The sequence below is a fragment of the Nycticebus coucang genome, chromosome 2 (genome assembly GCF_027406575.1).
Source record: "Nycticebus coucang isolate mNycCou1 chromosome 2, mNycCou1.pri, whole genome shotgun sequence".
Taxonomy (NCBI): Eukaryota; Metazoa; Chordata; class Mammalia; order Primates; family Lorisidae; genus Nycticebus; species Nycticebus coucang.
The window spans coordinates 24,267,952-24,285,150 of NC_069781.1; the positions used below are offsets into that span (position 1 = coordinate 24,267,952).

General features: G+C 51.7%; 1 protein-coding gene across 9 annotated transcripts in view; it reads right to left on the reverse strand.

Annotated features, from left to right (window-relative positions):
• Positions 1-291: 291 nt before the first annotated feature.
• RGS3 (regulator of G protein signaling 3) overlaps positions 292-17,199 on the reverse strand; it is a 125,354-nt gene continuing 108,446 nt past the window's right edge. For 8 of the 9 annotated variants that reach the window (XM_053565231.1, XM_053565241.1, XM_053565249.1 and 5 more), the window contains 6 exons: positions 14,679-15,641; positions 6,301-6,365; positions 3,545-3,646; positions 3,136-3,197; positions 2,357-2,523; positions 292-1,252 (listed from right to left, as the gene is read on the reverse strand). In XM_053565231.1, the coding sequence (XP_053421206.1) occupies positions 1,067-1,252; positions 2,357-2,523; positions 3,136-3,197; positions 3,545-3,646; positions 6,301-6,365; positions 14,679-15,641 (1,545 nt within the window). In that variant the 3' untranslated portion in view covers positions 292-1,066. Of the gene's footprint in view, positions 1,253-2,356; positions 2,524-3,135; positions 3,198-3,544; positions 3,647-3,740; positions 4,572-6,300; positions 6,366-14,678; positions 15,642-17,199 lie in introns of those variants that run through there. The other variant, XM_053565307.1, reaches the window with a different exon arrangement.

Consider the following 17,199-nt stretch of genomic DNA (forward strand, 5'->3'; position numbering starts at 1 on the left):
AGTCAGCTTACCCATCTGTGCTTCACTCTCCTTATCCATGAAATGGATATAAGCCCTACCTTCCAAGCTTAGGGAGGAGATGCGATGACCACTGGAACAGTTGTGGCCTGGGACCCGGCACTGAGGAAGCAGAGAGCAGCTTCCACTGGCTTATTGGGTATTTGGCTCCAGGATGGGGGCAGGGGATGGCGAGAGAGGAGAAGCAGCTGGGTCAACAGCCCAAGGACCAACCCCCTCCCCCAGCCCTCCAGGAAGACTCAAAACCAGGAACACACAAAAAGCGTCCAGAACAATAACACAGGCCTTTTATTTGCTCCAGAACTTGGCTACTGTGTGGTCTGAGGGTGCCAGGCTTTCCCAGAGCCCCCACAGGACACCCTACCCAGGGGGTACCATATTTCTGTGTGTGGTCAGACTGCAGTGTCCCACCAGGCCTCATCAATCCAGAAGGCACAGCTGCCTGCCACTGGTGCTGGGACCAGCAAATCCCCTGAAACTGAAAAATGGTGTCCACCTCTGCAAGGTGGCTTTTCACAAGGCATTGGTTAAAATATTGCACTTGTAAATTAGGAAAACTGATGAGGCAAGAGTTTCCTATCACAGGATGACGCGCCAAGCATCCAACTACTGTTTAAATAAATAAAACCCAAGGCAAGGGTCTGAGCTGTGAGTCCCAGTGGACCCCCAGGAGGGGCCCAAAGCCCAAGCCTGGGCCTCCTGCACCACCAGCCAGTTCTTTAAGGAACTTGGTCAACATGAAGTCTCCGAAGTCTCTGCAGCAGGGAGCGGCAGCTCTGGATCTGGCTTAGATGGGGCCCCTGACCTGCCGGGACCCTTGGGCCTCCCTCGTACCGGGGCAGCGGGGACCCAACCGGGCCAATCCTTCTGCTCCTCCGGTAGCCTGGGTCTCTCTTGGTCCAGGCATCGCTTCCAAATGTCCATCTCTCTGTCCAGAGACGCAGCCTCTGGGGGCTTGCTTGCCCCCTCCGTCGCAGGGGGTAGGGAGGCAGGTGGGCAGGAGGCCCAGCCTGCCTGGTATGAATGCTGAGCTCTATTCCATTGGCCCCTAAAGCGGGGGACTCATTTTCTTCTGGTTAATAAGGTCCAGGTAGAGGTCAGAGCGGAGAAAACGAGGATATGAGTCCTTTTCCATGAGCCCAAAGATGCGCTTCTGTGCCAAATCAAAGCAGCCCCGCGTCACACTCTGCAGGTTGTCCTTGGTGTGCTCCCGTGTGTATGAGTCCAGGTTTACCTGTGTAGACAGAGGGTCAGGGCTGCCTGTGGGAGTTGGGGGCTGACCTGAGGGGCCAGATACTGGGAATGGGACCTATCCAGCCTCTCTAAAGTTCTCCTGGAGACCCTCAGGCCAGAGGATTCAAATCCTGGGTCAGTCACTATTGTAAGGATGGCAGAGTTTATAGGGCCTGAAAACAATATCCCCTCGGGTCAGGCTGCCTAGGTTCAAAGGCCAGGAGTGCCACACCTGGGAGTACGAATTAAAGCAAATCACTTGATTGCACTGAACCTCAGTTGTCTTAACAGTGGGCTAGCATTCCTCAGAGTCGTGAAAATAAAGCAAGATCACCCACATAAAGTGCCTTGCACACAGTAGGCACTATTGAGTAATTGATGTCAATTACTATGATTAAGCTCCCTGAGAGTGTATCCTCCTTTCTAAAATGAAGATAATAGGGCGGTGCCTGTGGCTCAAAGGAGTAGGACATGGGCCCCATATGCCGGACGTGGTGGGTTCAAACCCAGCTCCGGCCAAAAACTGCAAAAAATAAATAAATAAATAATAAAATGAAGATAATAGCAAAATCTAGTTCACAGGTTGTTGTAAGGATTAAACACAAGAGCACATACATCAAGGGCTTAGCATGTGCCCAGAACACAGCAGTGCTGAAGACAGTGGCCATGTTTTTGTTGTTTTTTTTTTGTTTTTGACACGTAGCCTCACTATGTCACCCTCCGTAGAGAGCCATGGCATCACAGCAACCTCAAACTCTTGGACTTAAGCTATTCTCTTGCCTCAGCCTCCCAGGTAACTGGGACTACAGGCAACTGCCACAATGCTTGGCTATTTTGTTGTTGTAATTGTCATTGTTGTTTGGCAGGCCTAGGCAGGGTTTGAACCCGCCAGCTCACCAGTATGTGGCTGGTGCCCTAGCCACTGAGCTACAGGTGCTGAGCCACCATTTTTATTATTAATCAGGATTCTGTTCTTCCCCTGGTCCTGGCTTGCCTCTTCCCCTCTATGGGCACATGGTAGGTCTCCCCACTTCCTGAGCTGCTGGCTGTTGCCTTACAAGTGAAGGACCACTGGACAATGGGAGCTGGGGACCTGAGGTCCTACCTCTTTGCACGCCTGGATCGCGATGTATTCAGCAAAGATCTTCTTGGCTTTGGCTGCCATCTTGGACTGTGACTTGACCTTCTTGAAGTCCTCACAAGCCAGCCAGAATTCTAAGTTCTCCTCACTAAACTCAGTACGAAGGAAGGCCTGGAACACTGCTAACCCATCTGTGAGGAGAAGCCCAGACCTCGGAGTGAGACGCAGAACCAGCCCCCCCTACCCTTAGGACACCCCAGTTTACCCTCCTGGGGCCTGAGGATGGACATGCTGGGAGCTTAGTAGGAGCACCAGCTGTGGTCCCAGCCCTGCCATTGCCTCTTCATGAGTCTTGGTCAGGTCTCTCCCCTCTCTGTGCCTTACTATCCTCATCTGTAAAGTGGGGACCATCAATCCCATGTCCTGGAGCAGCAGGAGGATCTGATGGGATCCTGCCCAGAAGACGGCAGGCACATTTGGCCCAGTGTAAATCCTTAGTACTGGGAGCTGTTTATCGTTATTCTAGGAATATGGGTTTGAGCATACAGGTCCCAAGAGCCTCTAGCAGGCAGTGCCAGCTCCCACAGGCAGGGAGGGGCTGGCAGAAGCCGGTTCCGAGGCCAGACCAAGGGCCTCAGCTCAGGCCCAGCTCTCCCCAACAGCAAGGATACCTGACTGGGCTCAGGAGAGAGGGATGCAGGCCTCTCCAGGACAGACATACTCTCTGGATCTGGATAAGTGGACAAGAGAGAAGGAAAGAGAGAACACAGGGAGGGGACACAGGCCATCTGGCCCCCACTTACATTTGTGAAGCAGCAGCTTCTCCAAGGACTCACCCCACTTGAGGGCTTCCTCTGAGGTGGGCCTGGGGGTGAGGGAGGGAACACAGAGAGGGGACCATGAGGCTTGGGCAGTGAGAGAGGCTGGGGCTGGGCAGCCTTTGTCAGCCACCTGGGCCCAGGCTGCAACTGAGCCTGAGCCTGGCTGGGGAGCCCAGGAGGGAGGACCACTCCCTCTCTTGGGGCCAATATCACATCCAGCCCCCACCTCCAGCCTGCCTGGCCATCTGCCCCAGGGGCAGCTGCTCCCTCTACTAGAGCCTCCATCTCCCCAGAGCTAGACTGAGCCAACAGACCCCTTCCCCCTGACCCCCACCATTCAGCTCTGCTTCCCCTGGGCCAGTGAGCGCCTGAGGGGTGCTGGGGGACCTACTTGAATGACTTCATCATTTTGTCTGCCTTGCCCACCGGAGGGGCCCCAGGGGACTCGTTGCGCCGTCTGAAGATGCCCAGCTTGTTCTTCATGTCCTTGGCTCTGCGGGCAGAAGCAGAAAAGGGAGTTGGTTCACTGGGCACACTGGGCCCCTTCGAGTCCAGGTGGCGGGGTGTGGGTGGGCCAGGGCACCTACTCCTTCATTGTGTGTCGCCTCTGGAGGTTCCCGTTGCGAGTGAGGTACATGCCTCGGAGCATCTCTGTAGGGCCCCCCACCTTAGGACCCCAGGAGACTCTGCAAACCCCTCAGCCTCCTGCCCTCAACCCCCACACGCCAGGCAGCGGGCAGCAGTGGTGCAGCTGCAGCCACACGCTCGCTGGAATCCCAGCCGGATGACTGGACTCCCAGGCACAAGCCAGGACTGGGACTCAGACAGGAGGAGCCAGGAAATGGGAGGGACCAGGAGAGGGAGCGGAAAAAAATACTCCTCCAGGCCAACCCTGAAAGGGAGCTGTGAAAGGGGCATGTGTCTGCGAGGGACAGCCTCTGGGGGCGGCGCTGGCAGGAAGCCAGACCCAGTTATTTGTGACTAGCCTCCCCCGTTACCATGGCAGCGAGGGTGGGGGAGGGCAGAGGAGCAAATCAGCAAATTGCTGAGAGGGAAGGAGGGAGGAGGGCAGGCTCTGCCTACCAGGGTGGCAGGACTGGCTATTTTTAGCCCAGAACCATTTTTAGCCACACCACTACCACCACCGCTTGCCGCCACCATCCCCCAGGAGGCAGCAGATTTCAGCATCTGCCAAAGATGCCGGGAAGAAAGGGGTTAAAAGCGTCACATTCCTGTCCCCAGACCCCAACACTGGGCACCTCCCAAAGAGGAGCGCCTGGCAGCCAGCCTCTCGCCTCAGGCCCTGGCATTGGATTTATCCACCCAGGGATATACAGCAGGTCGCAGAAGTCTGAGCAGTTTTAAGCTTGAGTAACTTCAGAGTACAAATCCAAAGAATGTACAAGAGCTTTGCATGAAAGTTTAATTACTTAATTTTTGTGTGCGTATATTTAGTTTCGTGATTTTTGAATAATACATTCTTTCATTTTAATGTTCGGTCTCTGTCCTTCTGAAGATGGAAAATGCTGACTGAAACCAAAAAATCAAAAGAAAAGATGTATCATTCAGAAATCACAAAGTGACGTAAATGTAAAAGAAATTTAAATCATTAAACTTTCAAATGTGTTCTGCAAGTTTGCAGCATCTATACGTCTGAAGTTATTGACGCTTAAGACAGCACTAAGACCACTGGGACACCTAGAACAAGGAAGGGACGCGTTAGCAGGTGGAGGTGGAGGCCGGAGCTACACAGCCCAGGGTTTAAGTCCCAGCTCCAGCAGTTACCAGATGTGTGCCTTTTGTCAGGTTTCTCATCACAGCTTTACCAGGGCCTGCCTGATCCCAGCTCTAGCACTTTCTTGCTCTGTGATGTAGAAGAGTAACTTGACCTCTTTGCACTTAGCTTACTCACTTGTAAAATAAGGGTAAGGTAAATAAGAAAAAAGCAAATATAAAACAAAAGTATTGCTAAAGATTAAATTAGATCATACATGTAGTGCACAGAGAACAGTGCCGGGCACAATAAATGTCGGTAATTATTTTTATTATTATCCCAGATACTAAGAGTCTATACCTAAGCTTTGAAGAGCATGAGCTTCAGGAAATTTAAAAGGCAGTGCCTACTCTGAAAGGCTGGTGTCTGCGAGATAGGGCAGTTCCAGCACCCTGGGTGGCTGTCCCCCACTGCCATGCACTGCCCCCAACTCCTAGGAGCATTACCCACAGAAGCTCTGGTGCTGAATGGACCCTTCCCTATCCTACAAATGTTAAGAGAGGTTAGTGATGCAAAGGACCATTTTTCTTTGTGCATTTCACCTTGCCTAGAAGGTACAATTGTTCCTGGCTACAGAATGAGAGATGCCTACAGTTGCTGCAGAAAACTGCAAAGGTCACAGGAGCTGGGGCTAGAAAGGGTTTCTAGGCAAGTGGATCCCAACCAAGGTCAAGGCCAGGAAAGAGGGTCTCAGGAAACACTTGGAAAACACTTCTGTCTTCCTCTTCCAGGCCCAATTCCTGCCCAGGCCTGGATGCCACAGGACCTGGACGGGTGGGGGAGGGCTCCCCTGAAGGTCACTGTGTACCCTTTGCTTCCCCCTGGACCTCCCCCTATTCTACAGAAGAACCATCCACAAATAACTTTTTAATTGGTACCTCCATAAATGTAAGGGGGCCAGAGCATGCTGGAAAGGCTGGGAAGCACTAGATACAGTAGATGGGCCAGCAGCGCCCCCTCCTGGCAATGCTCAGGATGGTTAGCATTCAAGAGCTCAGGAGGAGAAACAAGAACCCATCATTTCAACCCTTTCTCAGGTCATTCATGAGCCGAGACCCAAGGAGTTGTCCACTTGGCCACTGCTTGCCCAGAGGCTGGGCTGGGGCCAAGGCAATCTGGCTGGTTGCCTCTGGCTCACTGTGTCTTCCAGGCGCTAAAGCAGCACTTTGCCTCCTGAATGAATGGTCAGGACCCTGGTGACCCAAGGTGCTATTCCCTGGTGTCTGTCTGGGGCTGTGGGTGGGACTGGACATAGCCTCCTCCCCCCACCTGGACCCTTAAGAGGGTAGATAAGCCTGTGGGCAGAGGAGGAAGAGGAATGCAGGGAGTTTCCCTGACCACAAGGATGGGAGCCGTGGAGCTCTCCAACGTACAGGTTTTTGCTCTTTCTCTTCCGGGAGGTTTCATCATCATCCCCAACTGTGTCGGCCCCGCTCATCTGTGGAGAAAAAATACACATGATGCAATTAGCTCATCCCAGGTCTGCTGCTCAAGTAGAGAGGTTCAGGGATCCAATAGCACCTGCCACCAGCCCTCCCTACCCCTAAACCCCACCTCTCGCACAACAGGTAAGGGAGGGAGACCCCACTACTGGGAACAGCTTGTCCATGGTGTGTAATGAGCCTCCAGCCAAAGAGGTCACCTCCTGGGGCTAACAGGAACCCAACTTGCTGGGAAGAAGCCAGAGAGATGGCGCTTATGACAGAGGCTTTGTGGCAGGCAGGGGGACAGGCCAGAGAGGAAGACTCCAGCTAGCCTTCCACTTTGTAACTCAGCCAATCACTGTCCCTCTCTGAACCTCTGTTCCTTAATTTCTAAAACCAGTATTCATAACAATTAACTGGATTCTGACACTCAAAGGAGGCCTGGAATTGGTCAGCAGAGTGTAAAGTGAATCATTATCCAGGCCTGAGAGCACCTACCTTGCCTAACAGCTTTCCACAGCTCCCTTGTTCCCGCAGGAGTGTCCCAACTCAACAGGTCAGGGTCCACCATCATAGGATGGGGGCAGAAAGGTCCATTTTTAACACCAGTTCCAACTCCTTTAGTTGTCTCCCCAGCCTTGCCCCTGCTCCAGCAACTTCCTCCATTGCCTTTCTACAAAATGGACTGTCTTCACCTGTCTCGTCTCCCTCGCTCCAGGCCTTTCACGTACCATTCCTCCCATGCAGAATGCTTTTGTGACTCTCCTGCCCCTCTTTCCTCCTAAGACCCAGCTTCAGGTGAGACCTAGACTTCAGGTAAGCAACTTAAATGCCTCCTCCCTTGGAAAACCCTTCTAGATCAAGGTTGTACCCTCCTACCTCTTTTGAGGTCCCCACCACACCCCAAATGCCTTATTCCAAATCTGTCTCTTCTGCTCAGCTCTAAGTTCCCAAGAGCAAGGCCTCTGTCTTCCTGGGTCACCTTCACAGGGCCTGGCACATGTTAGGAGTTCAATCCATCAAATTTGTCAACTAAATGAATGGATGAAGGGATTGGGGGAGCAGACAGGGAAGGACGGGTCTGGAGGCCCCGCTCTCCAGATCCCCAGAGCCCTGCTGCAGCCTGCAGACTCTGACCTACCCCACATTTTTGCCTTTGTCTGAAATGCTCCAGTCTCCTCCTCTCCTCCAGACTGCACCAGAGTCCCCCATCTTGATCAGGGCCACCCTCTGTCCACCCCCCTTCTCTGCTTCTGCTTAAGTGTCCTCATTCAAGGGGACCTGGGACCACAACAGTGCTACCCTGGAGCAGAAGTCCATGAAATACTCTGAGAGAGCAGTAAAGCTAGAGATCAGAGTAGGATTGGCATGAACCTATGTCCCCAAACGGGAGGCTACCAGATGTGGGTCTCAGCTCTGACTCCTCGTGAGACCCACATCCTCTGTAAAATAAAGATGATGGGCCAAGCTTTCAATGTTGTGTCCTTATTTCTCGAAAAAGAAGTTGGCTTATTCAAATATGCCAGCAGGGGAAGCTCCTTCATGGAGCACCCACTCAAAGCTGGCTGGCTGGATGAACTGCACTTTCATTTATGGAGCTCATACTATAGGCCAGCCCCTGAAATGGGCAAAACACATGTCCTGCCTCGTCAATCCTCACAATGAATCCATAAAGTAAACAGGATCAGAGAATTTAAGTCACTTGCCCAGGGATACCCAGCCTTTAAGCAACAGAACTAGAATGTGCATCTGAATTCAAGGACTATGTTTCTCCACCAGAGGATGCTATCAAACGCAACAACAGGGCACATGCGAATGTTTTCAGGATGTGTAAAAGACTCAGAGGAAATGCTGCCTCCTTCCTGAGAATGCTGCCCCACCAGAGTTGTAAACACGCGTGTGTGTACGTGCACACAGAGGCATACAACATATGATGTGTGAATTCAGAGCTAGTGTTTGGAGCCAGGCCTGGGTATAAATCCTGCTTCTACCAACTCTGGAGAAGTTCCCTAGCCTTGCAGCTTCCAGTTTCTTTTAGCTATAGCTTAGGCATGATGACAGCCACCTCATGGAAGATTCACTAGAGTGGTCCCTATGGCCCAGTCCCACACCCAGAGAGCCCTCAGTAACCAGTATGCACTGCCTGGTTGCGTGTTACCACTGTCACCCCAGTGTACATACAGGTTGTAGTCACACCGCCCTGGCCAGGCAGTGCCCGAGGCCCCCACCCGTGGGAAAGGGCCCTGGGGCCCTGGGCTTCCTCCCATTCTAACCTTGGCTTCCGCACTTTATCAGTCCCACACAATGGGCCTGGGGACCACTCCCGCCCTGCCGGCCACCCCCAGCCTCTGCACTGCTGGGAAATGGGCTCTTCCTTCCACTGCTGGGAGGAGATCGTCTTCGGCAGGGATCAGCCCTAACCTAACAGACTGATAGAGGGGCGGGGCAGCTCTGACCCTGGGAGTTGGCCCTCCGAAAGCTGGGGACACCCCAGCACCAACGAAGCCCTATGGGACAGGAAGAAACTGAGATGGAAAAACAGGACTCCCCAAGTCTTCAGGGAGGCCAGAGTGGCCCCCAAGACTCCTCTCTCCTGTAGCTACAGCCCAGTGTGCACAGAGACTCTCCACAGGGAGTCTCCTTCTTCCCATCTTCTCCCCACTATCTTGTGACCCTGACCACTGAAAGGCAAATGGAGGCCAGCCCAGAGTCACCCAGCCCTTCCTGCACTGCAGGGAGAAACCCCGGGGGCCTGCCCTGCCTCACCCAGCCACCTCCAGGGACAGGCAGCTCACTGCCTCTTGGAATAATAATTATAATTCTTATTGTAATTATAACTGTAATTATAGTGGTGATTAAAAGTGTAGATTCTAAATTGCCTAGATTTGAAGCCTACTTCAATCACTTATTAGCTAACTGACCTTAGCTCTCTGTGCCTCAGTTTCCTCAGCCCTACCTTGCAGGGCTGTTGTGAGGATCAGTCATGACAGGTGAAGTGCCCAGCACCATGCCCTGCACAGAGCAGTGCTCAGTAACTCAGCGAGTGTCTTTGTTGCTGTTTACCGAGCACCCTCTGCATGCCAGGCACTGTGCCAAAATGCTTTCATCTTGGCACTAATTGAATCTTGGCAATAATTCTAAAAGATAATGTGCTGTCATTTGTCCCAGCTTACAGCTGAGGAAACCGAGGCCCAGAGCAGTCTGGGAACTTGCCTGAGCTCTCTGAGCTGGAAAGTAGTAGATGTTTGGGTCTGGCTCCAGAGCCCACCAGTGACTGAAGGCCCTTCTGTGAGCAGGGCCCTCGTTGGTTTCCCTCCTCGTCCTGCTCTGATTTCTGAGGCCACCTGGCCACACATGGCTGCCCTCTTTGACCTGGTCCAGCCTGGCAGCCTCCATGGAAACATGGAAAAAGGTGGATCTAAACTCTGTACTTATTTGTTCACACACAGGAAATAATTCTTCTATAGGATTTTTTTTTTTTTAAATAGGAGACTTGAAGGGATTATCACATCTTAGAGCTGGAAGGTGTTTTCAGGGTTCTCTGGTCTAACTTCTGGTCTGGGCAGAAGTGCAGGAGGCTGGCACCCACTGTTGACAGCCTCTGCCCAAGCCAGTCTCCTGCAGGGGAGGAAGGAGGCATGGTCAGGGAAGGGCCGCACTGCGCTCTGTCCATTGTCAAAGAATGGCCTGTGAGCCTGTGCTGAGCCAAACCAGCCTGGGAGAGAATTCATTGACAGCATCCAACACAGAATTTACTGTCTGGGGCTTCACTGGCTCCCCAAGGAAAGGACAGTTGTAGGCCTGTGGATCTGCTGCTGGGCCTCTGGGGAGCAGCCAGGAAGGCAAGGGTCTGGCAGCAGGGGGCACCATGAGACAACGCAGTGTGGACAGCCAGCCCCAGGGGATGAATCACTGGATAACCCCGGGGCCTTCAGTCAGCCCATCTGTGAGGTGACCATGGTCAACCAGATCATGTCTAAGATCTGTCTGGTTCTAACATTCCTGCTCCCAGTAGAAATTGCTGGTAGGGGTTAGAGGGCAGCATTGGGACTGAGTGGCAAGTAGCTGGCATGCTGGGAAGCCTCAGCTTATCACACAGTAGCACAAACGACCAGCCCAAGGCCAAGGCACAGAGCTTTCTGTGTACTGCTACTTTGCTGGTATTTGGGGTGGGGTGGGGGTGTTTGTTTGTTTGTTTGTTTGTTTGTTTTGAGGCAGAGTCTTACTTTGTTGCCTTGGGTAGAGTGCCCTGGCATCACAGCTCACAACCTCAAACTCCTAGGCTCAAGTGATCCTCTTGCGTCAGCCTCCCGAGTAGCTGGGACTATAAGCATGTGCCACTATGCCTGGATAATTTTTCTAATTTTAGTAGAGATGGGGTCTTGCTCTTGCTCAGACTGGTCTTAAACTCTTGAGCTCAAGCAATCTACCCACCTCGGCCTCCCAGAGTGCTGGGATTATAGGCGTGAGCCACCGGATCTGGCCTATATTGCTACTTTGAATCCTTGGGACAAATCCAGGAAGATTTAGTGTTCTCATTTTGTAAGGGAAAACTGAAGCTCAGAGAGAGAAGCAACTTGGCTAAGGCCTCAGAGCCAGGAAAGAGGAGGCAAAGCCAAGACTTGAACCTGGGCTGTTTGACTCCACAGCCTGAAGACATCACCCCTCTCCTCTTCACTTCTTGCCTGGCCTTGCTTAGCAATAGCGGCCCATCACCATCAGCTGATTTTCCCCTCCCAGGAGAGCCAGGCCAAAGCCAGGAAGACGAAAGCCATAGGAAACCTGTTGCCTCCCCTCTGCCAGCCCCCACCCCCAGACCCTCCTCAGTATGAGTGTTATAGGATCTGGGAAAAAGTCACAGAGGCCTGGGGAAGGCTCAGCTCCAACCCTCACTGGCAGCAGGCCTTGGGCCAGTGCTTGCCCCTCTGTGCCTCGATTTCTTCATTGGCAAAATGAGCATGGTGATAACACTTCCTCCCTAGGGTCGCTGTCAAATAGGCTATGCAGGTGAAGTATTTAGGGCGGTGCCAGGCACTCAGCACCTGGTGGGCATTCCATAAATAGTAGCCTTGTGCTGAGGAGGAAGAGGAAGGAGTGGAGGATAGGAACAAGCCACTAGTCATGAAGTGCCACCAGGCCTCTTTGCTCACCTGTGGGGGTGGTACTCATCCCACAGTGGGCAGGCTGAGACCAGGGAGAAGCATTTCATGCCAGGTCACAAGTGAGTGGTGATGGAGCTGGATAATGGCCTGGTAAGCGAGAGTCACATGGAAGGGTGGCCACCACCAAGCAGGGGGCAGCCTCTGAGGTCCCTGCCAGCTCAGTCACTCAAGCCTAAGAAAGGAAGTGACAGGCCAAAAGAGGGTGGATGCCAGTGGGAACATGGGGCACCTAAAGGAGGAAGCTGAGACAGAAGAGACTGCTCCAGGCTGGCTGGACTCCCTGGCAGAAGCATCTGTCCCAAAATAGAAGTTGAGGTCAACTGATCTAGGGAACTACATAGCCGTGTACGCCTGAGTGTGTGAATTTTTCTATATATAAATACGTTAATGGAGTAAAGGTGGCTGGGGGCGCAGACCTGGGAAGACTTCAGCAGTGGGCCTTAGAGCCTCAGCCACATTCCAGAGAGGAGTGGCCAGACCTGGTCCAAGTGAGCCTGAGGCCTCACCTTGGTAAGGGAGTCCTGGACTCTGGCCTGTAGCAGCTGCATCAAGAAATGACCTGAGGCAGCACCCATAGCTCAGTGGGTAGGGTTCTGGCCACATACACCCAGGCTGGCGGGTTCGAACCCAGACCCGTTGTTGTTTAGGTCAGCTAAACAACAATGACAACTGCAACAATAGCCGGGTGTTGTGGCAGGCGCCTGTAGTCCCAGCTACTTGGGAGACTGAGGCAAGAGAATCGCTTAAACCCAGGAGTTTGAGGTTGCTGTGAGCTGTGATGCCATAGCACTCTTACCAAGGGTGACATAGTGAGACTCTGTCTCAAAAAAAAAAAAGAAGGAAGCTACTCGGGAGGCTGAGGCAAGAGAATCGCTTAAGCCCAGGAGTTGGAGGTTGCTGTGAGTTGTGTGATGCCATGGCACTCTACCAAGGGCCATAAAGTGAGACTCTGTCTCTACAAAAAAAAAAAAAAAAAAGAAGAAAATAAATGACCTGAGATGGTGATAACTCAAACTTTCATGAGATTATGATCCCCGTGGGAAGGTTGTCTAAAATGTACGGTCTGGGTAACACCCCTGGAAATTCTGATTCCAGAGTTCTGGGGCTGGGAATCATATGTTAATAACCTCCCCCTGGTGATTCTGGAGCAACACTAAGTATGTCTGAGAGCCACACATGCTTACACCTGAGGAAACTGACATTCAGTTCCAATTCCTTTGAGATTTGGTCCCAGTTCCTGGGCCAAAGTTCAAGGCCTTTTGCTGGAGGGCCCCAGTCTACCCTTCTTGACTGACCACCTTTCAGTAGAAGGTGACTCTACTGCCAGGTTTATCATATTGCTAAGGGCTAAGAAGCGAAGCAAGCTTGTCAGGCTATGTTTTAACTTGGTAAGGAAACATGTTGATCCATTAGTGATGTCTGCCACAGGTTTAGAGGAGGAATGGTGGCATGAGTGTCATGCATCTGCTACCCTTAATGAATTCCCTGCTTTAGCCAAAGAAATGCCTGCCTTATCCTCTTTGTTTATTCCAAACTTGCTCAACCTCAGGCTGACTTGAGCAGCATCTTTCTCCAGGTTTCCCTGATGGCCTTAGGCCCTGGGATAACCTCCTCCTAAACTTCCAGATCTCTGAGGGTCTGCTGCAGTCCGCGGGTACTGACCACTTAGCCACCTGGCCTCACAACAGTTGTCATACCAATACCTTGTACTGGCTATTATACTTTAAGAAGAGCAGGAACCAGCATTCTCCAACAGCCTGTGATAATATGGCTAATGTTGTTAGGCACCAGCCTTTTCTTGTTTATTTTCTACTGCCCTGGAACATGAGTACTATTAGCCTTTTTCTTTTTCTTTTTTTTTTCTTTTTCTTTCTTTCCCTCTTTCTTTTCTTTTTTCTTTTTTTTTTTGACTGAGTCTCACTATGTCCTCAGGACTAGAGTGCAGTGGCGTCATCAGCAACCTCAAACTCTTGGGCTTAAGTGACCTTCCAGCCTCAGCCTTCTGAGTAACTGGAACTACAGGCACCTGCCACCACGGCCAGCTAATTTTTTGGTAGAGGCAGGATCTCATTCTTATTCAGTTTGTCTCAAACTTCTTTTATTTATTTATTTATTTATTTATTTATTTATTTATTTTTATTATTAAATCATAGCTGTGTATATTAGTGCAATCAAGGGGTTGTCTCAAACTTCTGAGCTCAAGGAATCCTCCCGCCTGGGCCTCTCAGAGTGCTAAGATTACAGATGTGAGCCACCATGCCTGGCCAAGCCCCTACTTTTCAGAGAAGGAAACCAGGGCTCTTAGGAACTGGGTGATTGTTTTAACCAAGGGTATACAATGAGTAAGAAATAGAGCTGGACTAATGTTGGCTGGTGGGTTTCAAGGCCATGGCACAGTCTATTCACTATTAGGCCACATTCAAAGCCCATACAGATAAATCATTTCTCTCAAGCTGAGATCAGCCTCACACATTTTTCTGTGGCCCCTGCTGTGCCACAGAGCATAGGGCCTGGCACACAGCAGGAAATCAATAAACACTTACTTATCTACTTATAGATATTTGCAAGAGGAAAATAGCATGATGGTTAAGAATGCTAGCTGCCCTGGTATCAGATTCTGATTCTGATTCAGACATTTGTAACCTAGGATAAGTTAGATAACCTCTCTGTGCCTCAGCTTCCTTATCTGCAAAATGGGCACAAAATCCTACCCACTTCATAGGACTACTGCCAGAATTAAGAAGTTAACGTAAATTGCTTAGAATAATGCTAGCACAGAATAAATAAGCGTTGTCATTGTTGTTGTTGGCTGATGGAGTTCTAGTATGGCTAGGCCTGGACCAGATCTAAATTGTAAGTCTACTTCTCCAACTACAATCTCAGGGCTTTAAATCCCAATATGCAATAGCCTGGGCGAGGCCACACCTGCTCTGCTTTCTGGGGGGACCAGCAATTCAATGAACTTGTGAGAACACAGCATCTGGAGTCCTAGAGTCCTGAGTTTAAGTCCAGGCTTTGCCTTCTTGGTCCCTCTGGGCCTTAGTTTTATCTTCTGTCACATGGGTAGAAGGTTCACTGAGAGGCTTACAGAAGAGTAGGGATGGGACATTCCCCGCAGCCCCCATCACAGGTAACCCATCCTCCCTTCCCCCTTAGGCTTCTCACCTTCCTGTGTCCTGTGAAGAAGAGAGAAAGGTGGTGCATGGAGCCACCGTTGCGGCCCAGTTCTTTCTTGAGGGTGCGGGGTGAAGGTATGGCCCAGGAGGATGCAGTGCCCTCGCCGTCAGAGCAGTGCAAGGTGGTGTCCGAGGTGAAGCAGGGCCCACGGGCCTCCTGCAGCAGGCTGCCCTCGCTGTGCGTCCGGCGCCGCAGCGAGTTCTGCACGCGCAGCGAGAGGCCACCCTCAGCGCCCTGGCCCGTCTCAATCATGCTGCTGCGCTTGGCCTCACTGTGCTCTCCGTAGTTGTCGTCACTTGTGTCCTCGTCCTCGTACTCCTCCCCTTCCTCCCCCTCCTCAGCATCCTCTGCGTCCTCCTCATCTCCGGAGCTGCCTCCCTCTGCCCCTGCATCCTGGCTGTAGGCACTATCCAGCCGGACCTCAGGGATCACGAAGGTCGGCCTAGAGGTTTCAGGAGGGTCCCTGGTGGCTGCTGGTGGGTCCCCAGAGCCCACAGTCTCCTCAGTAAGGGCTTTGGCTGGCAGGGTGTCCTGGCTGTGAAGCAGATCTTGACAGGGTGGCAGGTCCTCGGCAGAGGGTTCCTGGACCGCAGAGAGGTCTTTGCTGAGGGGAGGGTCCTGGTGAGGAGGGGGTTCTTTACTGGCAGGAAGGTCCTGGCAGAGTGGGAGGTCTTGGGCTGCAGGGGGTTCCTGGCATGGTGGGGAGTCCTGGCTTGGCAGGGCATCTTGCCCTAGAGGGAGTTCTTTGCTGGTAGGTGCATCTTCACTGGATAGTGATTGTTGGCCAGGAGCAAGTTCCTGCCCAGAAGAGGAGTCCTTGCTAGGTGGAAGTCCTGGAGGGAGCTCCTGGCCAGGAGAGGGGTCCTTGCTGGGTGCGGGGTCCTCAGCACCTGACCCCTTTTCTTCCTCCAAGGGCATCACCCTCTTCTCATCTGCCTCTGTCTCAAACATCTGGAAACAAAAAGAAAACAAGAAAGGCTGATACAAAACCAGGGTATGGCTGAACCCCACACTCTCCCATCTGAAACTCCATCTGGCTTAGCTGCAGAACGGTCTCACCCTTGTCTGCTTGCTTTAAGTTTCTCCTCCATCAAAAACCTGGCCCATTGAGGGGAGAGGAGGAGGAGGTAACGACCATGTATCTGGCTCCTGTCATACATCCAAGACCATGCCAGCGTGAGCTCCCTCTCTCATACGGCCTTCCTAGCAGCCCCATAAGTGAAGTTAAGACTGTCCCCATTTTACAGAAAGGAAAAGAGGCGAGATGGGTGAAGTTCCCTCTATAAGTAAAGAAGCCAGCAGCCTCTGCCTCCATGGACCAGAATCCAGCCAAACCCCTAAGCCAGAGCAGTACTGAACCTAACCAAAGGGTCTCTTCTACCTGACTCAAAGTTTTAAAAAATTCCTAGTGAGTCATTCAAATAAGAATGTGCTTGGAGTATTTACGTATCTTTGAAACTACTAAAATGGAATGAAAGCAGAACTTTAAAACATTGCCCACACCTGGACTAACCAAATGTAACAGACATACAGAACCTCCCTGAGGGATCACCCACCCAGTGACTTTCAAACTGCTTGGAGAAACCGCAGGGATTCCTCAAAAAAATAAATAAAAATAAAGGCAGAAAAGCATTTCCTGCCTCACACATTGACCCTCGGAAGCCGCACGTTTTTTGCTGGGTTATGGCAGTAGATTTCATTTGCAAATGAAAAAATTGTTCCCTTGGTGAAAGTTGGAAAAGCAACTATATCTCACAAGAAGACCAGGGCCCAGAGAACCTCAGGAATGGTGTCACAGCTAAGCAGGTCTCAGGCCTGGGCTGGGCCCCTCTCACTAAAGGACTTGGAATGCTGGAGCTTGAACTATTTAGGGCCCAGATTTTCTCCTTCAAGAAGCCATAGTCATATACAACTAATGAAAGAGAAAAATCCCACACCTACCTGGCACTGGTCAGATGCGTGGAATGTGTGTGCATACATATGTGTACACACACACACGGAACATTTCATGGGTAAATACTCCAGAACATAGGTTAAAATCTCTTGTTATAGAAACCATTAATGTCAATTTGATGTATGAGAAAACTGAGTGCAAAGAGCAGTGACTTATCCGCTATTGCACAGTTGCTCTGCCATCAAAAGAAGTGGGGGGTCCTCAGCCAATGCCCTGGGGAGTCTGCCATGGTGAAGTAAGTGGGAGTAAGTGACCAGCTGTGGCACAGGACAGCTGCAGGGTATTGCACACAAGTGTCAGAGTCACACTGGCATTCGGCAACACTGGAGCAAACGTGAAAGCACATTGTGGGTAAGAGCCCCTGCCTGGGAGCATGAAAGTGAAAGTGGAGCCCGACTGAGTGGAGAGGGTGACTGAGCAAGGGAGGAGAGGCCTCGGAGGACTCCAGGATGATCTGGCCAGGGTCAGGGAGGGCAAACCTCAGGCTCTGGTTTCCAGGCCAAAGACAAGTGCCCACCGACCCTGTGACCCTCTTGCCCTGAAAATTCGGTTGTC